The sequence below is a fragment of the Equus quagga genome, chromosome 12 (assembly GCF_021613505.1).
Source record: "Equus quagga isolate Etosha38 chromosome 12, UCLA_HA_Equagga_1.0, whole genome shotgun sequence".
Classification (NCBI taxonomy): domain Eukaryota; kingdom Metazoa; phylum Chordata; class Mammalia; order Perissodactyla; family Equidae; genus Equus; species Equus quagga.
The window spans coordinates 97,866,221-97,889,658 of NC_060278.1; the positions used below are offsets into that span (position 1 = coordinate 97,866,221).

Sequence of the window (23,438 nt, forward strand, 5' to 3'; positions counted from 1 at the left end):
AATTGAAGCCTGTTGTGGAAAAACCCCCTTTTCTCAGTTCTCCCTTCTCGTTTAAATTGATCATTTTTTAAAAGCAATCTGTTTCTGCTGTTGCTTGTTTAGGAAATTAACCACTGATTTTCTTTTTAATCCAAAGAGTATGTAGTGATTAAGAAAATAGTTTTCATGTGAGATGGTGCTGTCGTAAAGTACCATCTGATTTGGGGTGCTTCTGCTGGGTTTACAGAAACAAGCTCTTTGCTTAAGGGTGCGAGGAAGTGGACTGGGGGGTTTGGACGATAACCAACGCTCGTGGAGTGCCTGCTGCATACCCGGCTAGGTGCTGACACGAGTGCTGTCTCATTTAGTCATCACTGCAGGGTTAGGTGGTCGAGCCATCCGAGTGGATACGAGTGGGTCAGTGGCTGAAGACCATGGTGTGAAGGTCCCACATTTTAGGCTTTATTTGACCAGGAGCCATGCGAGGTCAGAGAGGGGGTCCTCCCCTCAAAGCTGCCCAGAGTGACCGAAGCCAACAGGCCAGGGCGGTGTGTTGACGGAGTGTATTAGGGACCCGTTCCGCAGGCAGCGGGAGGTGGAACCAATGGCTTCCTTCCTGCCCTCGCTCCAGATGTATTTCACATTAATTAACGCTCAGTCTCCACCCATTTTTCTTTTTTCTTAGTTTCTCAGTCTTTGCAACCCTGGAAAAGCACTTTCTACTTGGATAAAGGGGTCTGGCCCCGCTAACAGTTTGTGCTTCTCTTAGGCTATTCCAGACTTTTCTGCCCCTGCACAACTAGTTTTTATCAAGTTCCTTGGAAGGAGGTCCCACCTGCACAGTTTAAAACACTCCAAAAGGCAACATGCACACAGATTTTAGGAAAACCTGACGTAACGAGAAACCTCAGGGAGTTGACGGGTATTTTAAAGATTCTCCCCAGAAACGTTCAAGTGTCTTTAAAATTTTGTTTTAATTTTTAATTACACAATAAATGTTTGAATCTCTTCTCCTTTAAAAAGTTTTTAGAATACTCTAGACGATGCTAAAGTTCACTTTGATCATCGTCTCTAATTCCAGTCCTCTCCTCTCTGCCTTCCAGAAGTAATTAGTGTTCTGACTCTGGGTATGTCCTCCCAGATATTTACAATCTAGAAATGCCCATGGAAAATATGTAATAACATTTTACGTGTTTCTAATAAATGCTAATTACATGCAGTATGTAACTTTCAGAAAACTTGCTTTCACTCAATATTTTTTTTGATGTGTTCATGTTAATACGTGGAGATCTGGTCCATTTCTTTCAACTGAACTTAATTTTCCATCGTGTGACTATGTAGTCATGCACTGCATAACAATGTTTCGGTTGACAGCGGGCCGCGTATATGACGGTGGTCCCATAAGATGAGGACCACACAGCCTAGGTGTGCAGTAGACTATCCCATGTAGGTTTGCGTAAGTACACTCTGTGATGTTTGCACAATGACAAAATTGCCTAACGATGCATTCTCAGGATGTGTCCCCAACGTTAAGTGACACATGACTGTAGTATCTCATTTAATCCTCTGGACAAAGTCCAAGTTGGACCCATTTTACAGAAGGAGAAGCCGAGGCTTTGAAATAATAACTTGCCTGAGGCCACAGAGCCAGTAGATCTTATAGGCGGTGGGTCATTTCTGTGACGGACGTGTTTGGGGTCAGCTCAGGATGGAGTGAATCAGGTATGTAATGGATTATGCAAGTTGTAGTTCCTGAGAGGGTAGATTTACTTGTGGGGCAGGTTGTGATAGATGGGGTACAAAATAGATTTTATTATATTAATGTTTTATATTATACTTTTTATTTCTCTAGTCTCCTTTAGCTGGACAGCTAAATCGTTTCTAATCTTTTGCTAGTCACCAACCATTCTGTAATTAACATCTTTTTACACACCCCTTGTTCACACGCACAGATTTTTCTCTAGGGTACCTAATAAGAAGTGGAATTACTAAGTATGTTCCCTTTAACTTTAAATTTTTTAATTCAAGAAATATATGCATATAGTTTAAAACTCATGTAGCTCTCCACAGGAAAGCATTGCAAAAAACAGCCGTCCCCAGTGAGCCCCACCCACGCTTGCTTTCTGCTCAGAGGCAACAGCTTCCAACTCACCGTGATTCTTTTGGTCCTAACCTCCAGATTTCGAAGCAACCTGCTTATGTTGCTGCTGCCTGATTTTTTTCTGTTCTAGGCATGATCTCTGGCTTCCCAAGCTAGAGGATAAGGATTTAGCTCTCTTTTCTCACCCTGGCCTCCATCCCACATGCAAACTTCTCTTCACATCCTCCCAGTATCAATAAATCATTTCCGCTTTATCAGTATAGAGCGTTTGCCTTCTTATAACTAGACAAAGACTTTTCACAGATAAGCCAGTCTGGATACAGTAATTGCTATTCCTGTTTTATGTGCTGGCCTGGGAGAGGACCTTTTTCTAGATAAATCCTTTAGGGGGCTGAGTCTGGATGGCAGCTGCTTGCTCCTCATCAAGCACGTCGAGGGCTGGCCATCGAGGCTGAGGTGCTCAGACAGCCTCGCCAGGAGGGGATGTGCAAGCAGGCAGAGGTGAAATGGTCTGGGTATTGAGTAATGCATCGGAACACCCCCAAAACCTTTTCCCAGGTCACACAATGACTCCCTTTTTGGCCCTGAAAAGTTTTGTTTTCCTCATTTTCTCTTCACTGTTCACTGAATTCTCTCCCCTGCCGCCTCCCAGCCAGGCCCCGGCGGTGCTAAGCTTTGGCAGTCGGGGCCCTGACGAGGTGTTTCTTCTCGTGGCTGCGTTCCTGGGCTTCATTCTTCGCAGTCGTGAGTGAGAAGCTGAGATCACCAGCTCCTTCTTTTTTTTTTTTTTTAAGGGTCTAGAAGGGTTTGTGTTGTTAATTGTTTATTTTTATAGGAAAACTAATTCAGCCTCCCGGTTAAAAAATTCAAACAGGAAAGGAAGTGTGTGGAGTGACAGTTCAAGGTCCGCTTCACCCTTCTCCCAACCCCGGCCCCTCCGAGTCCCCCCCAGAGGAAGTGTTGCTCTGGAACCAGATGACTTGGGTTCAAATCCCAGTGCTCACTAGCTGGTGTCCCTGAGCCAGCTACCTAAGCTTCTCGAGCCTCAGCTTCCTCATCTGTAAGTTGGGAAAACAATAGTGCTCACCCCAAAGTGCTCTGTGGGAATTAAATGAGTTAATATTTATAAAGTGGTACAGCAAAAGCACTGAATAAATGTTTTAACCAGGAATCTTATTGTGTTATATATCCCTTTAGACCAGTGGGTCTTAAGCTTGGCTGCACATTGAAATCACAGGGAGCTTTAAACATTCCTGATGCATGGACCCCCACCCTTAGCAATTCTGAGCTTATTAGTCTCCATGCAGCCTGAGCCTGAGGATTTTTAAATGCTCCCGAAATCATCACGGGGTGCACCCACGGTTGAGAACCATTGTGCTACATAATTCCCACGTGTATCAGTCAGGATAGCTGAGGGGAGGCTGCAGTAACAAACATCCCCAGAATCCTGTCGACTTCTCATGGACGGTACATGTCCGTCGTGGTCTGCTGCTCTGACCCACCTCATCTGTTCTCTGGAACCCACACCAAACAGCTTTTATCCTGAACATTTAGTCTTGTGAAGCGGGAAGAACCACGCACAGGTTCTTAAACAAACATAAACTTCTGCTCAGATATCCTCTGCCAAAGCATGTCACGTGGTCACATCTGAGTTCCACAGGGAGGGTGTACACCTGGGGCCGGCAGACCTTCTGCAAAGGGCTAGACAGTAAATATTTTAGTCTTTGGGGGACATATGGTCTCTGTCACGACTACTCACCTCTGCCTTCAAAGCACAAAAGAGGTGTAGACAATACCCTATCAGAAAATGTAAAAAACTGGGGCCTGCCCGGTGGCATGGTAGTTAAGATCTTGCCCTCCGCTTTGGTGGCCCCATGTTCGTGGGTTCGGATCCCAGGCACAGACCTACACACCACTCATCAAGTCATGCTGTGGTGGCTTCCCACATACAAAATAGAGGAAGATTGGCACAGATGTTAGCTCAGGGCCAATCTTCCTCAGCAAAAAAAAAAAAAAAAAAAGTAAAAATCATTCCTAGCTTGTGAACCACACAAAAACAGGCAGCAGGCCAGATTTTGCCCATGGGCTGTAGTTTGGCAACCCCTGGTATGTATCATCCTCCTACAGAGAGAAGCTCTTCAGGAAGGGCCCTCAGTATGGGCAAAGAGAAATGCCATCTGTCACACCACGTATATAGAAAAGAGAGGGAAGAGCCCCTTTCCTGGCACAGTTGTGCTTTACAGGTTCTGCTGTGATGCAGCGTGCTTTGCTAGTTAATACTGTATTTCTCCAGAGTAGTTTCCTATCAGTAGCTCTCGCATGACTTACACTTTTTTAATGGCTGCCTAGTTTTCCCTGGTATGGATGTACCCTCGTGGGTATTCTTCGTGTGTTTGTTTTTATAGTTAACCCCCCTTGTTGGAGAAGAGTGATTTTTGAAATACCAGAAGTAAGGTAGCGTGCCCAGAGAGATTGTGTAAGGAGGGAAGCAACATCCGCCTCTCCCAGTAGTTGATAGTGTTTATGCTGCTTTCTCTGGAATCCTCAGGCCTCCCCGAAAGCACGCTTTCCCAGAGGCCCCCCTTTATTACAGCCATTTCTGGTCCCTGCAACACTGAACATGGGTGCAATTCCAGGGGCATTTAGGGGGAGGTTTGGATACTGAAGAGGGTAGATGGAAATGACGGAGACCTGGAAGTGAAACCTGAGGCTGAGCAGCGTGGCCACGCTGACCCACACGGATACGTGTGCTGGGCGGGGTGCGAGCCGTGCAGATGCGGAAAGACCAAAACCGCCTTTCCGAGGGGGACGGGCGGGAGGGGCGGCGAGCTGACAGTGGCTGCCCGTGCATGAGCCTGTCCCCCTTCTTCCTGCCAGGACACCACGACGTCCGTGCGCATCGGCCTGATGATGGAGGAAATGATCTTCAATCTCGCGGACACGCACCTGTTCTTCAATGACCTGGAGGTTTGCAATTGCTTGTTTCGCTTCATATTCGTGGCTTTGGTCACCGGCGTCTGGTTTGGGGGGAAAGATGCTGCCTTTTCTTTTTTCTTTTTGCCCTTCTTCCTTTGGAGGCTGGAAACTTTCGCTAGCAACCCCCAAGAAGGCACAAAACAGTGGGCAGGGACGGTTGATTGGAAACACACGACCAGATCACGTCCCCGGCTTCCCCGTGTGTTTACCGGGCTTTGCTCTGCTCGAGTGCCGATGTCCACTGGCAGCTTCACTAATCCAATAAAGGCTGTGTCGTTTCTTCCTCCTGAAATTTGCTGTTTAATAAGTTTATTAAGGCAAATTAGTACAGATCCTCCTGGGTCAGTAATAATTAGCGGTGGGCCAGGATGGAAGCTTTTAAAAACAATTTACATTCTCCTGAAAACATGTTTTACAAAGAGAGAGAGCCAGCAGAGGGACTACGCTTATTTAAAGTATCTGCTCCTGTGCCCCTAAGCCAGCGGCAAGGGAGATGGAGAAAAGGGGGAAAGCAGCTTCAGAAATAAATTTAATTCGTTTGTTTATGCCCAGCCTGTGTCAGAAAAATTTGGGAAGAATTTCAAATGGAAAACATATTTAAAATAGAGCTATTAAAGCAAAAGCTAAGGAATAGAGAGTGGTATAATGGAGACGGGTAAGGCGCAATACCAAAAAAAATTCAGCTCAGGTCAACTACTGCAGTTAAGTTCAGAGTTAATCTCTGTGCTCCCTGGTAGCCAAAGCAAAAAGAGAAATACAATGCATTACTTACCTCTCATGAAAGAGCAGCTTTCTCCAAGGTGAAGGGTTTTTGGCTGATAAGAGGATTAATGTGGGCATCTTCTGGCTTTGTAAATTACATTCACATTATTGGTTTAACAGATTGAAAAATAAAGGTAACCTACAATAAAACTGTACGTGAAAGAACAATTCTATTTTTCCCAGTAGGAATATTTTTTCTCAGAATCTAGGAAATTGCCGGGGACTAGACTGTGAAGTAGAAATATGAAGACTATAAATTCTAAATGTGTCCTGGCTAGCCCAGAGCATTACTAATATTTGTCATCAGCAAAGGAGACAGGTTTTCCTTTCTGGTCTGTAGTCCGAGAGTTTTAGAGGAGGGAAATCCTTGCTGGAATGATCAGTCTTGGGTTCTGGCCAGGTGGGCAAACCATTTGGGCCTCAGTCCTCCTATCTGGGAAATGCAGTGGGTGTTCTCTGCCCAAGGTCTGTTTCAAAGAGAGGATCTGTGCAGAGAAACTTGTCGATGACAGAAGAGAGCTCTGGAGCGGTGGAGAACACCACCAGCATCAGGCCCGGGACTGTCTCTTCAGCCAAAAGCAATATGCAGCCTTCCTTTTCAATGACCTCTCATATCTTAGGGAAAAAGAGACGGGGGAGAAAGCCGGAGGGAGAGAACTTACAAGCAAACCAAAACAAACATGGCAATTGAATTCAGCAAGTATTTATGGAGCCTAATGTAGTCAAGACTCGGGGGGAAATTATTGGCCCTTGTAGTTGAAAAGTCCAGCGTAGATTTAGTTTTTCTCTGTCTCCTTCTTAGAATGTTAGTTCTATGAAAACAGGGACCAAAACTGTCTGATTCACCCTAAATCCCCAGTAAGCAACCACACAAATCCATGAACGAGAAAGGATGTGAAGAAAATAAAACAATGAGGTGTGACAGTGAGTGATGGGAGAGAGGGGGTACGATGGGGGATCAGGGAAGGCGTCTCCAGGAGGCGACACTTGAGCCAAGGCCTGAATGATGACAGGAGCTAGCCAGGTGGAGATCTAGGGAGGTGGGGTCAGCAGGTGCAAAGGCCCTGAGGTAAGAACTAGTGTGAAGGCCACAGGGACCAGAGTGAGTGAGTGAAAGCATGGGGGGACTTGGGTAGATGAGTCCTGAGGGGGAGGCGTGGGCCAGACACGAGTCACAGACAGCAGAGTTTATTCTAAGTGCCGTGGGCAACCACAGGGTGAGGAACAGCCGTGTGATCTGTTTATGTTTTATAAAGACCGTTCTGGCTCCTGCGTGGAGCAGGGGCAATAGGAGTGGACGGGGGGCGGGGTTCAGGGAGAACAGCAGGGGACTGCTCCTGTCATCCAAGCAAAGGAGGAAACATGAGTTGGGTCCAGGTGATGAGAAGAGGTGGCTTCAGGATGGCCGTGAACCCAGAGGCGTCGCTGATGGGTTGGACGTGAAGTGAGGGGGAGAGGAGTCAAGGGGGCTCCTGGGCTTGGCCTGACCGGTGGTGCCATTCTCTGAGACGGCCAAACAGAGAAGACTCGGGAATGCAGTGGGGGAGACCACCCGTCTGCGGGGGGCACACAGGGTCTGAGATGTCTGCCACACGCCAGGGAAGATGCCACATCGACCGGCAGATGCCTGAGCTGGAGCTGCTCTGCAGTAAACACCCAGACCTGTGGCTGGCACTTTGTACCTCTTGGTTGACCCTAAGGCTCAGAGCCGGGTGCTCCGCGGGCCCCGCGTGTGTTTCAGGCCGCTGTCTTCGAAACCTCGCCCCCTCTGCGGTTCCTCGCTGGCCCCGGAGTCCAAGTCGCACCTCCTCCAGAAGGATCCTAATTAGCAGCTGGACCTACTCAGAGGGAAACCAGTTTGTTTTTATTCTCTAAATGTTTTCCAAAATGTCCCTAGTGCCAGAAGCCCCCGGGGCACCTCGGCAGAATTGAAACCATGTTACGCGATGGAGAAGTTAAGACTTGCACAAGTGAAAACACATTGCTTGCCGGAGCAGGGAGCCCCACTAGGAATCTAAAGGGCAGCCTCCCGAGGCTCCCCAGGGAGCAGTGGCCTGCAGGGGTCCAGCGCGAGGCCCGCCGGCTCCTACGTGCCTGATCGGCTTTAGGGAGCAAAGTTGGATCCCTTTCTGCTCTGAGCCAGCAGTGCCATCTGTAAGTTAGGAGGTGGGTACCGCCCCCAGGAGCGATGGATGGAGTGTGTCCCATTTGCCAGGCCCTCCTCCAGTGCTGCGGGTTCGGTGGCAGACAACAAACACACAGCAAGACTCCCGCCCTCAAGGCATTGATCCTCCAGCTGGGGAGGCAGACCATAACCAACTGGATGTATAACATCAGATAAAGTGCTCCGAAGGGAGACCAGCAGTCAGGGAGGGGACAGTCACAGGGGTGGTTATTTTACTCAGTATAACTAGGTAAGGCTTCTCTGACATCTGAGCAGAGACCTGAAGGAGGTGAGGGGGCGGGCCATGTGGGTATCTGGGTGAAGAATGTGCCAGACAGAGAGAACAGCAGTGCAAAGGCCCTGAGGCATGGTCAAAGTTAGCCGGTTCCAGGAACAGGGAGGAGGCCAGTGCAACAGAAGCAGAAGGAGCAAGAAGGATTGTGGAGAGCCTTGGGGTAGGGGGCAAATGACATAAGGCTTCAGATAATATTCTAAGGGTGACAAGAAGCCATCGGAAGGTTTTGAGCAGGGGAGGCAGGTGATCTGACTTATGGTTAGGTGGCTCCCTCTGGCTGCTGGGTGGAGAACAGACCAAAGCTGGCACAAGGGTGGAAGCAGGTATCTGCTGCCATCAGTGGTCCCCAGACCCCCTGGGGGGAAGTGCTCACAGAGAACCCAGGAGCAGTACCAACTAGTCAGAGACGAGGTGGGCGCTGAGTTCAGCGGTGTCTCCCGAGATTCGGCCGTGGGTCCTGAGTTTCGGGCAAGTGCCTTCTAATCAGTTCAGCCCGCCTTTGAGTCCCGGCTCCATCATCTCCTGGCTGTGTGACCTGGGCAAGCCGCTCCATCTCCTTGAGCCTCCCTTCCCTCATCTGTGAAATGGGTAGGAGAAAAGCCCCTACCTCCCAGGGCGGCCCTGATGGTGGGAGATGGAGGAAAGCAGTCAGCACAGAGCCCGGCACCGGTACCTGCCCGCACACGGGCCCCACTGCCAGTGGCTCCATGTGCCACTGGGACTGTGCAAGGCAGGATCCACGGTCCGCGGGAAAGCGTTTAATTTAAATCGCTAGATATTTATCTTACTCTGGATTAGAAAAGTGAAACTAGGTTTCCCAACCCCTGATTTTACAATAATCCAGTAACAGTACGTGTAAAACAGAGATAAGGCCAAGATGTCGACAGTGGTGTGCAGCCTGCCCCGAGCCACAGCCCATCGCTGGAGTTGGGGCAGAAACATCGACAGCCACCACTCCTGCTCCCGGCCAGCGTGCCCAGGGCAAGAGCTGCCTGTTTTGCAGCAAAATCCGCGCTGGCGGGAGCGTCATCAGAAACGTCGCTGGGTTGTGGGGCGTGGGAACCATCCTGGGGCTCGCTGAGCGGCACGCTCTGAAAGCCCTTTCGTGTGAAGCGGGAAGCCTGCAGCCTTCTACGGGCAAGGCAGTCACCGCCGAAGCCGGTGCTAGACCCAGCGCGGCGGCCTCCATCCCTGCAGCATCCATTCCGGCTGAGCGGGCTGAGCGCCCTCCGGAGCACAGCCCCCTTGGGGGTGACCTCAGGCTCTGGGTGCTGCAGAGGAGGACCTGCCGTTCGTTCAACATGGCCCCCTGCAGGGAGAGGCGATGGGGAAGGCAAGGCAGATTCCTGCTAGAGAAAGCCCCGCCCTCACTTCTCCTGTCTTCCCTCTTTCTTGCTTCCCCCACCCACTTCTATCTTAGTGTCCTCTCTCGGTCTTCCAGAACCCCCCATCTGTTCTTTCCTCTTACCTTCCTTTCCTCCCTTTCTCTCCCACCCCTTCCTCTTTTTGCCGTTCCGTTCTTTCCTCCTTTATCCATCCTTTGATCCCTGCCTCCCTCCATCCATCCCCCTGTATTGCCAGTCCATCATTTCCATCCAGCCAGCGTTCTATCCCTCCATCCATTTTTCTTCTTTCCCACTCGTTCATCCTACTGTCCATTCATCCATCTTCTCATCCATGTATTTTTCCATCTTCTTTCCGTTCGTCCCTCTACCTTCCTTCTCTCTCTCTCTGTCCTTCCCTCCTTCCTTCTGTCTGTCCACCTAGGCTTCCTTCTTTCTTCTGTCTTGTTCCTCCATCTTTTATTCCTCCTCTTAACATTTGTTGCCCATCTATTATGTGCCAGGGGCTCTGGTCACAGAAATGAGCCAGGTGTGGCCCCCATCCTTGAGGAGCCCAGCTCCTGGTAAGGGACACACATGTAACACATCGTGATAGGACCAGTGACTAGGACGGCTCTGATGGGCAGTCCCGAGGCTGTTGAGCAGAAGCCCAAAGTAGGAAGTGAGTAAGTAACCCTTCTGGTTGGGAGGAGGGGGAACGGGGGACCCATCAAGGAGGAGGAGATGCTTTAGCTGGGTATTAAAGAAAGAGTGAGGACCTGCTCGGGGTTGGGGAGGAGGCATGGGAGAGATGGAAGAAGAGTGTTCCCGGGCCAGGGAACAGAACGTGCAAAGGGGAAGGGGAGGAAATGGACTGGTATGTTTGGGGAACATACAATACAGAGGTGGTTAATCCTCCTGCAGACAGATCCATTTTTATTAACTTGTCTCACCTTCTCAGAGGGAAGTGCGTCTCAGAAGTGCCACCTGGGCACTTCAGGGACTTGGAGACAGAATCTACAGTGTGAGAGCAGTTGCTCAGGTCACACTCCGTCTGTTTGGGGTGCGTGAACCCCTGACGTTGAATGCAACGTATGTGCGCATGCTCAAGCATATGTGTCTGGAGAGGGGGGTGGGATCCAGAAGCTTGCTCCTTTTCCAGAGGGTCCTGTTATTCTAGGGTTAAAATCTGCCCAATATTAAGCCTTGTAGCTCTGGGAGATGCACCGGCTTGGTTTCCCTTTCTAGCTCCCCGTAACCCTGGCAAACCAAGGGAAGGCGAAAGAAAGTGTACACTTGGAGCTGAATTAGAACCCAGCTCCTCTGTGAGGGGACTTCTGCAGTGAAGGGCAGCACTCAGAGCTCTGGCCAGGGCGAGGTGCCCCGGGGGTGACCAGGGAAGGCCGGAGCACAGCTCACCCCGAAGCTGGTTCCATCGTGTTGCCAGGAGTGGAAAGAAAGCAGCGTCCTGACAGTCCCCCCGCCCCCGGGCACATCCCCGCTGGGCACATTAGCGCCCGCGGCTGGTGTCGGCACGCAAGGAGCCTTTTGTGCTGAAGCCGGGCCCAGCCTGCCCAGGGCTGGGAGCCGTCTCTTTCCTCCCTCCGCCCCGGAATGAGTGAGGCGGCTGCAAAAGTGAGGTTGGCAGAGAACCCCGATGTTCCCGCAGAGAAAACGCCCGAAGAAGCAGGTACAGGCTTGAAGTCAGGCGGCCTTTGACGTAAACCCGGTTTTGCCACTGGCTGGATGACATTACACAAAGTTACGCAAACCTTCTGGGCCTCAGTTTCCTCTTCTGTAAAATGGGGATTAAAATATATCTCATCGGTTGGTGTTAAGACCAGAGACGAAGTGTGCAAAGCCCTTAGCCCGCGGCCGGCTCCTCGCCGTGACGGGATCACTGGCGCTGATGCTGCAGGGCGCCAGGCTCGTCGTGAGCGCACAGCCACGGCAGCTGAGATCATGGCATGCGGCACAGACCTGCGGGGTTGACACGGTTTGTCCTGCGCCCCCAGAGACGCAGAGCAGAAACGCCCTGAGAAGTGGGAGTCAGAGGCCACGCCCAGATCCATGCCTGAGAAGGCGCCTCCTGGGGGTTTGTTCCCAGACCCCTTCGGCTCTGCCTGGGCCCCCTCTGCTTCAGGGACCGTGGGTCCTTCCTTGTTGACAAGTAAAGGAGGAGACCCGTCAACCCAGTGCAGCCAGCTTCACAGGAAGCACAGAGCAGTCCTACTCGGTGCCCGCCCAAGTGCCTGGCACAGAGCTAGCATGCTGTAGATACTTTTTGAAATGACTTTGATGGCTACAAAAAGCCAAAGGATGAGCTGCAAACATCCCCTGTCCAGTGGCCTTTATCAGAGGCAATGTGAGGGAATAGTCCAAGCAAAAGCTCTGGGGCCAGATGGCCTGGGTTCATATCCCTGCCGTGTGACCTCAGGTAAGTTACTTAATCTCTCTGTGCCTCAGTGTCCTCATCTGCAAAATAGGAGTCATAATACCTGCTCGTCAGATTACTATGAGAATGACATGAATTAATATAGAAAGCACCTGGAACATAGTGAGCACTATCTAGCTGAGCATTATTAGTATTATTTTATTAATAATAATTTTCATTATCTTATTTGCATATAGAATAATCACCTGCTAGGTGCCAGGAATCTGTGTGCTGTGCTGTGCAGTAAATCCTCTTTATTTCCCCCATTTTATAGATGAGGAAACTGAAGTTTAGGGAGGGTAAGGGATTTGCCCAAGTTCACAGAAGCTGTAAGTATTAAGCCCAAGGCTCAAACCTGGGTTCGCTGGACTCCGGGCCTGCGCTCTTAGAAAATGCAAATCTTTAAAACGAGAACTCATTATTTATGTTTCAAGATTCATATGGTAACTATGTTTCAAGATTCATACTATAACTTTGATTAAAAATAAATAAAAAGGGGCTGGTTCAGTGGCATGGTGATTAAGTTCTCATGCTCCACTTCAGCCACCCAGGGTTTTCAGGTTCGGATCCCGGGTGCAGACCTGCACACCGCTCGTCAAGCCATGCTGTGGCGGCGTCCCACATGCAAAACAGAGGAAGATTGGCACAGATGTTAGCTCAAGGCCAATCTTCCTCATCAAGAAATTAAAATTAAAAAAATAAAAAATCGAGCCCATGTTGAATGACTGAGATGCTCTAGGGAGTGGGATTAGGTGTGTTTCCAAATTCTAGCAAGAGGATGCTCAGTTTGGCCATGAAAAAGCAGTTCAACAAAGGTGATTGCAGGCAAAAGTGTTATAAGTGGATATGGAGCTAAAAGGAGAAGGATGTAAAATAAAGAGAGCCAGTGAAACTGACTGTCCGGCTGCAGGGTGTTAATTATCGGCTCATCACACCGCTGAGGCTCCCAGGCGATTGGTCATCACATGAAGTGTGGACCCTAAAGAGCATAGTAGCATCTCCCGTTCTCTCGGTTAAAACGGCAGGTGTGTTGACAAGAGCTGTCTTGGGCACCTCTCGCCCTCCAGCTTCCACTCTGTTCTTCGTATGTTTTAAAAGAACACAAAATTTGCAGGCAAGATGCAGCAGAACCCTCAGGGGGACCTCCTCACTCTCTGTCGCCTTAATGGGCAGGCTGCCAGTGTCAACCCGGGAGGAGCAGGTGGATGAGGGTGCTCTCCCTGCAGAAGGTGTCCAGGGGCTGGCACAGGGAGGGCAGTAGTGAGAGGGAGGCAAACGGTTTGGTCCCAGGAGGGAGATGGCGGGGACAGTAAACCCAAGGGGTGAGATCAGTCAAACTAGCAGAAGGCAGTCACACAGCAGCAGGTTGAGGTACCTGGCGCCGTCCTGTCTTGCCTGAGTTTCTGCAGCCTTCTCCCAACTTGCCTCTGGTCCCGGCCCCTGTGCACCTCTCCCCATCTCGTTTGCTACCTCTGTCATCCAAGAAAGGTAACAGCGGGGGCTCTGTTACAGTCTCCTCGACATGTCCCTGCTCCCACTCCTCCCTGTTCTATATTTATTAGGATCCAAGCTCACCAAAACAACCATGGTTTAAGCAAAATAAGAGTTTACTTCTCACTCGTGAGAGAATCTGAATGGGAGCCATCTGGGGCCAGTAAGGCAGCTCTTCCAAGAAGCGGGAAGCCCAGGTTCCTTCTCTCTTGTTGCCCTTGACCACACGGTCCGTCACCGCAGCTACCACATGCGCATTCAAGGGCACCACCCAGAGGATGCATTTATAACTTCTGCTTACATCCCATTGGCCAGAGCTGAGTCACATGGCCGCACTTTCCTGCAAAGAAAGCTGGGAAATGTGGTCCTTGTTCTGGGCAGTCACATGCCAGTGAAAATTCTGATACTATAGAGAAAGGGGGAAATGAATGTTGGGGTCAGCTTGCACCGGTTCTGTTCTCATCACAGTAGCCACCGTGGTCTTGGTGAAGGGAAAATCTGAATGTGTCACTCTCGGCTTAAAGCTCTTCTATGGCTTCCCTGTGGTCTTAAAAGAGAAAAAGATATAGCCAAGCAGAAAAATAAAAATAAAACATTCACGGATTGGCCCCAACTACTTCTCCAGATTCTTTTCATACTGTTTTCTCTGTTGTTTACCCCACTCCAGACCCACTAGGCTCTTAGGCTTTTTTCAGTCCCTTGAACACACCATGCTCCCTCCTACCACGGGATTCTGCACGTCCCGAGCCCTCTTTCCAGAACACGCTTCCTGTACATTCCCTGTCCCCTCTTTCTCGAACTCCAAGATCTAGCCAATTCCTCTTCATCTTTCACATCTCTGAACCAGCGCCGCTTCCCCAGGAAGACTTATCTGATGTCCCCCAATAAGGTCAGGTTCCTCTGTTATCTGCTCCCAGGACACCTCGTACTTGTATGGTGCACTTTGCACACTTGTAACCAGTTCATGAACTGTTTGCAATAATTTATGTGAGGCATGTCCTCCCCCAGCTGTGTGTTCCATGAGGACAGAGAATGTGTCCACTGTGTTCTCTGCTACGTCGATGGCAGAGTAGGAGCTCAGGAAATCTTTGTCGATTATTGGCAGTCGGTGATCTCGTCCTCTGACCTTTACGTGCTAACAACTGCCTGCTGGAGTCTCCGACCTTAACTTTGATTTTATTAGAGATAAAGGAGATTAACAGTGGTCAGCGCAAACTGCAATGTATTTCTCTTGTTGTGAAACTCCAGAAGTAGGCACTCCAGGGAGCTCTTCTTGAAGAAGGAGAAAGATACCAGTTCCTGCCAGAAATGTGGCTCCACCAGCCCTGGAGTGTCTTTCTTGACCTCAGGGTGACATCTAAGTTCCAGGGAGCAGAAGGGAGGAAGGGACAAAGAGGAACTGCCTTTTCTCTTTCAGACACCTCTTAAAGAGTGTTTCCCGGAGCTGCCATACGACACTTGCACTTATATCCCATTGGCCAGAAAAAAGAAAATCACCATGGCCATGCCCTCCTGCAAAGGAGGCTGGGAATTGTAGTCGTCCTACTGGACAGTCATGAGCCTCATAAAAGTTCTATGACCATGGAAGGGGGAGAAGAGAGTTTGAAGGGAAACTGCAATGCGCCACAGCACCTAATCCTCCTCTCCTCTTTTACCGACCTCATTTTCCATTTACTGCATTTTGTCCTCTTCAGATCCTAGCCTCTCGTTCTCCAACCCCAGCCTGGCGCCTGGACCCTGGCCCGTTCTCCTCTTTTGCTGGATGGTTTGGGCTGGCGTGTTTGCCCTGGGGTATCCCTTAACTCTGAGCACAGCTCCCACCACCTCTCGTGTGCACCAGCAGCCCTGTTCCTGAATGATGCCATCTGTGGGAGAGCATGGAGGGTCTTCCCATTTCTTCTGGAAGAACAGGCATCGTCAATATTTGCAACCTTGTTATCGTTCAGTGTGTTTCACTGGACCCGAGGGCAGTGCCATCCTGGGGGAGGACGCCTTTGGAAATGGGAGGGGAGGAAATGTTGATTGTCGTATGAAGGGGAAGAACTGCTGACTTTTAGCGGACTGACAGGACCAGGGGCACCAAATAATCGACTGTGCTGAACTGCCTTGTCACACCCCAAATGCCAGGGGCACCCCATTGAGAAACACTGCACTGGGCCCTTGAGAGCTGTCGATCACTGCCCAGTATGGATGGATCTCCTGCTGTACGCCACAACCCGGGCGTCATGTTGCTTGCTTTTACTTGGGATACAAAAAAAATTGTTGAACTTATGGGTTTTTCTTACTAGTGTTTTGGGGGGGAAATGACTGACACATTAAGCCAGTGATTTCATAGGTCATACTTGCTGGGGATGGTGCTCAGTTTTTAAACATTCGAAAAGGAGAGTCGATTGAAAGATGAATGAGAAGGAAACAAACATGGGGCTCCTCTATGGCACAATCCATGGAGGTCCCACAGGAAGGGCCACAAACCTGGGAACCACTGCCCTGGGGGCTGCCCTCCACTGAGAAGCCCCGTGTTGTGGAAAGAGTGAAGATGCTACTCGGGGTCCAACGGACCCACGTTCAAATCCCAGCCCCACTCCTTCTTAGTTCTAAGACCTTGAACAAGGTATTTAGTTTGCTGGGTCTCCGCTTCATCCTCTGTGAAAGGAGGGCACTGGCAATCCACGGGGCAGCTGTGGGGACTAAATGAGGACGGGTGTTGAAAATATCTCATCCCGGCCTTGGTACTCGCCCATCCTCTCTTCCTCACCCTGCTTCGCCCTGGGTGGGGAACGCTAGCATTCTTCTAACAGCAGACTGTGACCCACTGAAAGGGTCAAGACCAGCATAATTTCTTAAATAATTAAAGAATAAGGAATAAAATAGACTATGATAGGGTGCATCACAAATAATAGTGGCAAATATTGTTTAAAAAATTGTTTCAGTGGTATAAATTATGTTTCAGTAATTTAAACCTCGATGTGATACAAAGTCTATTTTTACTGAACGCAACAGTCAAAACCATTTGAAATCACAGTCAAAACCATTTGAAAGCCAGTGCTCTCCAGCGGTGCCATCCAATAGAATTTTCTGCAATGATGTAAATGTTCTGTTCTGCCACTAGCCACATGTGGTTCCTGAGCACTTGAAATATGGCTGGTGCAAGTGAAGGCCTCAAGTTTTCATTCTGTTTAATTTTCATTAATTTTAAGGTAAGTAGCCCCATGTGGCTGCTGGCTCTCGTATTGGACAGAACAGAACATTTAAGTCATTGTAGAAAGTTCTATCAGACAGCGCGACTCTAGAATCCTAAATTTGTAAGACTTGACCTGCATTTTCAGTGATGATGATGATAACAGTAATCATAGCTGACGTCTGCTGAGCACTGACCAGGGACCAGGCACTCTTCTGAGGGTTTACGCATGTGGGCAGATTAATCGTCACTGTGGCCATCCCCGCTGTCTTAGTCAGTGGGGCTCCCATAACACAATACCCCGGACTGGGTGACTTAAACAACAGAAATTCATTTTCTTGCGGTTCTGGAGACTGGGGGTCCCAATCGAGGTGCCGTCTCATTTGGTTCTGGTGAGGACTCTGTGCCTGGCTTGTGGAAGGCCGCCTCCTGCTAGCTCTCCACGTGGCCTTCCCTCGGTGCCTGTACTTGGTGTGGAGGTAGGGGACAGAGAGAGCAGCCAGCTCCGCTGTCTCTTCTTATAAGGACACTAATCCTGTAAGAACAGGACCCCACCCTTATGACCTTAGTTAACCTTAATTATTGATTACTTCCTCAGAGGCCCCATCTCCAATAGACCCACAGCAGGGGTTAGGGCTCCAACATATGAATTTTGAGGAGACACAGCATTCAGTCCATTACACCCATTTCACAGGTGAAGAAAGTGAGGCACAGAGAGGTGAAGTGAGCAGCCCAGAGTCACACAGTTGGCGGTGGCAATATTCAGACGTGGGCTGGCCTGGCTCCAGAGTCCTCGCGCTTATCCGCTGTGCTCTGCCGCCTCTCCCAGGGAGAGTGATTGCCATCTGGCTGGAGAAGGAAGACTCAAGCAGGACATCTAGACTCATCCAGTGCTGCGGATGGCGGGTTCAAAGGGAGAGAGAGAGAGCAGGGAGGGCTGGAGGAGGACAGGCAGGTTCTGGCAGCAGGAGGAGGAGAGATCCCCGGTGGAAACGAAGGTGACAAAGCGTGAGAGCTCTCCGTGCATCGGCACATCATCTTCACGTTGTTCGTGCCAAACAAAATCGGACAACCAACCACAAAAACCACGCTGAACCACGACAGCGCCCCCTCTCCCCACCCTGAAGGTGAACAGAGCAATATACAGAGATCTGAACACGTTTCTGGAAAGAAGGACATGGGCCGTGGATGGAGCTGAGTGGAGGTCAGAGATGGGAATAATGAACAGTCACGGCAACCGCTGGCACGTCCCGCATGCTCACAGCGCCAGACAGCGACCGGAGGGCTTGTCCGCGCTTGTTCGTTTAACCCTGACAGCAGCCACAGCGGGGAAATGCTGCTCCGTGTCCCCATTTTAGAGATGGGAAACTGAGGCACAGAGAGGTTAACTGGCCCAGCACTCATGTGTCCTGAGCTCTTACCCATGCTGGGCATCACACATGCGTTTTCTCACTGAAATCTCGCAGCAACCTGCAAGGGAGATTTTTGCAATCTCTCTTTTACAGATGAGGAAGCTGAGGTCCAGAGAGGCCACTCTCCCAGGGTCAGAGGGCTAGTGAGAGTAGTATGGAGATTGGATCCCAGGCCAAGCTGACTTCTAAGCCAAGACATTTCTCCTTCACGGAAGATACAGTCTTGAGATGGACTGTGAAGCAGAGAAGGAACACGGATCAGCAGAGTGGATGGGAGAAGAGAGTCCTTCGTAAGAAGCTAGATTAACCTGGCGGTTTTGGCAGAAGCTATTCCCGGCACGATTCAGGAGTGGCCAGGCGGGCGGGGGGGCCGGGGCGGGAGCGATTCAGCACTGCCGGAGCTTTGGGAAGGATCTTTCTGGAGGGACTCAGAAGTGGCTGGAACCTGGGCAGGCCGTGGCTGCGTGCCTGACATGCAGGCCTGATTGCTAAACCTCTGATTTACGGTTCTGCAGGAGCTATCAGGGAGAATAATATTTCAGCGTGTCAGCGCCGAGCTGCTCTCCAAGGCGTCCTGCCCAACCGGCCATTAATGCAATACGGCCCGCGGCCTCTTGAGTGCTCTTCAGATAAGTTAAACATTTAGACAACACAAGAAAGATGGCCCGGGTTCCCTCCCAGGGAGCAGGCCCCTTTTTGGCTGGTCCAGAGGCAGCATTAAGCAATCTCACTTTAAAAATATACCTGCCTCAAAGGAGAAGGAGTGGCCAGGGAGTCCATCTGGGCTCTGACCAGAGTCATTTTTCTAAAGCAAATTTGTCAACAATTTCCTTCTGCATTGATGTCTCCAGGCAGCCAAGGACAAAAAGTAATGGGATGGGACCACGGCAGGGTGAGCTGGGAAAAGCCCAGCTGTCACTGGCTTAATCGGAACGAGATCAATAGGTATTTGTCACCGAGCTTATTGTTCAGCAATGAGCAACGATGAGAATACTAAGTATCAAAGCCTGTGGGATGCAGGTGAAGGATGATCCAGACGGGCATGTACAGCCTTAGATTACATTTACTAGAAAAACAGGAACAGTAAGCACTGGTCATTGAGAAGACCATTAAGGTAGATAAGCCTTTGGCAAGCATGAACAAGAGAAAAAAAGAGAAGAGGAAGAGATCAGTAAACCACGTCCAAAATGAAAGGGTGGACATTACTACAAATTCAGAGATTCATTTTTTTAATAATGAGAATACCATGTATAATATTATACCAGCGAACTTGAAAACCTAGATGAAACTGGCACTTTTGGGAAAGATATAAATTACAAAATTAACCCAAGGAGAAATTTAAAAACAAATAAAATAAACCAATGACCATGAGAAATTGAAATGGGAGTTAAGGATGTGCATCCCAAAAAGGCACCAGGTCCAGCTGGTTTTAAGCAAGAGTTCCAGCAAACACTCCAGGAAAGGGTGACGCCTGTCCTGCACACTCCAGAGCAAAGGAAAAGATGAGATGCTCTCAGGCGCATTTATGAGACAAGCGTCGCCCCGAAACTAAATCTGGACTGGGAGCACGTGACAAATGGACAGGTCGCAGCCGTGGCTGATGACGGATGGGACGTTCCTGCAGTCCCGTGCCCTGTGACTCTGTGTAAGTTCCATCTGTGCCCTCTCTGAGCTTCGGTTCCAGACCCCTGGTGAAGGAGGGGTCCGGACTATAATCGGTACCATTTATTAGGCCTGCCACCTGCCTTGTAATACACCTGCAAGTGGATGCATTAACCGTGTTCCATAATTTAAAAAAAAAAAAAAAACTGGCGACTTTGCTCTGTTGCCTGAGAGGGCCCAGAAGCAATGACACCCCTGTGGCAACAAGCACGCCCGGCACCCAGATCTGGGTTTCTAATCCCATTTTCCAGTAAAAGGAACCAAGGTTCCTTGGAGAAATGGCTGATTCTACGGCTAGGGGAGGGAAGACACATGGTAAACATGGAGCATCTTATAGTCCCAGATGGTAAGAAGTACCCAAAAAACCCTGGATGATGGGGTATGGCAAAGGGACGCAAGAGCTGCCTGGAAGAGTGCCCAGTGGCCAAAGCTGGAACGATCTGGGTGCTCAGATAAATAACACAGTATTGGATTCTGAGTACAAAGTAAGTATCTGTGAGTCCACACTGATACAGATAAGTAATTGAATAAATGGGTAAGTGGGAAAGAACAGACAAATCTCCCATACAGAAAAATTCCAAATAATTGATGGAGATACTCCACCCTAATTGTGAGCTTTGCATAGTGACTTCCTTCCAGATGTACGATATGGAAAGTGGGGGATGAGTCACTTTAGGGGGAGAAACCCAACGAACACTGAACCAGGTGATCAAGGTCAACACCAACAGCGATGTCCTGTTGACGATAGGTACTTTCGATCTGATGCAATGAGAAGGGCCCTTTACCTCTGTGGTCTTCCTCACCAAAACCCCTAACCCCAGTCTAACCATGAGAAGAACATCAGACAAATCCCAGCTAAGAGAGATTCTGCAAAATACCTGCCCGGTACTCCTGTGAACGGACAGCAAAACCAAGGGAAGTCTTGGAAACTACCATAGCCAAGAGGAACCGGAAGAGACAAGATGGCAAAATGTAACGTGGTACCCTGGATGGGATCCTGGAAGAGGAAAAGGACGTTAGGGGGAAAACTAAAATCTGAATGAAGAATTGACGTTCATTAATAATAATAGAGCGATAGTTATCAGTTGTGACAAATGTACCATACAAATATGTTAATAAGGGTAATTGGGTGCGGGGTATATGGAAACTATGCTATACTCGCAACTTTTCTGTAAATCTAAAACTATTCTAAAATTAAAAGTTTATTTAAAAAAAAGAACCTGAAGAGACAAAGGTGTTGCATGGCCCAAGATCACACACCCAGAAAATGGCGGGGCTGGGACTGGAGCCCGGGGAGGGGCATTTGAACACTGACTGCGACATCTAGGACGTGGGAACTGACGTCTCCGCCCCAGTCCCCTTCTGCCCTCGTTCGCTGAGATGCGTTAATGCCCAGCGTCCTGCCACGTCCAGAGTTTGGACTGAGGCATCCAGTTTTCTGCTCTGCTTCTGAATTGCCTCATCAGCAGAGTTGACCATCCATGAGCCACTCGATGGTGGACCCAATTTGGTTTGACCACTGCTGCACCAGGCACAGAGTTTGGGCCAATCAAATTCAAAAGAGTAATAATAGCAGTAATTTTGGCAAATGTGTATGTGGCATTTTCTACAGGTGAGGGGCTTTTCAGAGTGCTTTCTCTCTATTCATTCATTCGATCCTTACAGTTCCCTGTGGGGTAGGCACAGTTCAGTCCCTCAGTTACAGGTGAGGAGGCTGAGGCTCAGAAAGACTCGGTACCTGGTCCAGGGCCGTTCACTTAGTAAGTAGCAGAGCCAGATTTTGAACCAGGACCCAGAGCCTGTGCATTTAACTGCTGTACTCTCTCACCTTGCAAAAATCAGCAAAAAATGGGCACTACCATCAGGGTCTCCTGACTTAGTGTTTGAAAGAAGAAATTGGCCATCAGATCAGGCCTAGGTTAGTCCTAGAGGCCCCACAGAATGGGGCAACAGAGATGGAAGTCATCTGTCCCGATGTGGGGCGGAGCTCTTAGGGCAGTTTTTATAGGACATGACTCCACAGAGCCTTTGCAGGCTTTTGACAGATGGAAAGAGAAGGGAAAGGCATTCAAAGCAGAAGGAACAGCAACTGCAAAGGCCCTGCAATAGGAGTGTGCGGTTGTTGAAGGTACAGCGGGGGCTGCTGTGTCTGCGAGGCAGTGGAGGGGCAGGGTGTGGAGTAGGAGGGGGTGCAGACATGTGGGGCCGGGGTCATTGCGAGGACTGTGCTTTTGCTCGGAAGGGAGTGAGAGCCACCGTGCTTTTGGGCAGGGGAGGGACAGTATCTGACTTCGGTTGAACAGGATTCCTCGGGCTGCTGGATGGAGACGAGGCTGGGAGGAGGGGGCAGGCGGGGCGGGGAGCAGGGAGAGTGAGGAGGTGGCTGTGCAGTCCGAGTCAGGGGCAGAAAACTTCCGTAAAGAGCCAGATAGTAAATATTTTACACTGTGTGGGTCACACCGTCTCTGTCTCAAATACTTCGTTCACCCCTTTAACCCAAAGCAGCCGTAGACAGTACATGAACGAATGAACATGGCTGTGTTCCAATAAAACTTTATTTACACAAATAAATGGTGGGCCAGAGTTGGCCCACAGGTTGTGGTTTGCTGACCCCTGATCTGGGCAGGAGATGATGGTGGCTTGGACCCTGGTGGGGGCAGTGGAGCAAGTGAGAATAGTCAGATTGTGGATGTGTTTTCAAGGGAGAGCCAGCAGGATTCACTGATGGACTGGTTGTGGGGTGTGAGGGAAAGCGAGACGTCAGAGCCAGCTCCGAGACACATGCAGGGTCCAGACTAGTGTCGGTGCATAGCAGGCGGTCAGTGCATACACGCATTGAATCAGCTCAGCGGTTCGGTATTTCATGTGCGTTTACCTCATCTTTTCCAGGGACGTGATAAGTACCTTGAGAGCAAGAGCCAGATTTAGTCCTTGAAACCTCCCCTCTCTTGACCCACGCATCATCTGATGCGGTTCTGGGCCCATCCATGTTTTTATAAATAGCAAGTGTTTTTCTAAATAGTCTGGGATGGTTGGCTCTCTGCCAGCACAGGTTCTGGAAGCAGACGGATGGCTCCTGGGTTCCTCCTCTCCCTCAAGGTGTAGGCTTGGGCATTATATTAGTTTCTGGGGCTGCCATAATGAAGATCCAAGACTGGGTGGCCTAAAACACCGGAAACTTACCACCTCACGGTTCTTGAGACCAGAAGTCCAAGATCAGGGTGTCAGCAGGGCTGGTCTCTTCTGAGGGCCGTGAGGGGGAACCTGTGCCATCTTCTTTCTCCCAGTTTCTCGTGATCTCAGACGTCCTTCACCCCGTCTCTGTCCTCGTGCTCACATGGTGTTCTCCCCGTGTGCATATCTGTCTCTCTGTCCAAATTCCCTTTTAATAAGGACACGTCATACCAGATTAGGGCCCACCCTAGTGACCTCGTCTTAACTTGATCATCTGCAGTGGCCCTATTTCCAAATAAAGTCACATCCACAGGTACTGGCGCTAGGACTTCAGCATCTTTTAGGGGACACAGTTCAGCCCATAATACGCCTGTTCCTGCACTTTGTCTGCTTCTTTTTCTCTTCCATAAGGTGGGATGACAATGGTGCCCCCCTTAGTAAATGTAAAGTTCTGAGCATAGCCCCCCGGCACATTGGGAGCAAATAAA

At 49.7% G+C, this 23,438-nt stretch overlaps 1 protein-coding gene across 1 annotated transcript in view; it reads left to right on the plus strand.

Moving 5' to 3' along the window:
* EYA2 (EYA transcriptional coactivator and phosphatase 2) overlaps positions 1–23,438 on the plus strand; it is a 251,791-nt gene that overhangs the window by 199,850 nt on the left and 28,503 nt on the right. Inside the window, exon 10 of the mRNA XM_046678181.1 lies at positions 4,958–5,047. Coding sequence (XP_046534137.1) covers positions 4,958–5,047 — 90 coding nt within the window. The remainder of the gene's footprint in view (positions 1–4,957; positions 5,048–23,438) is intronic.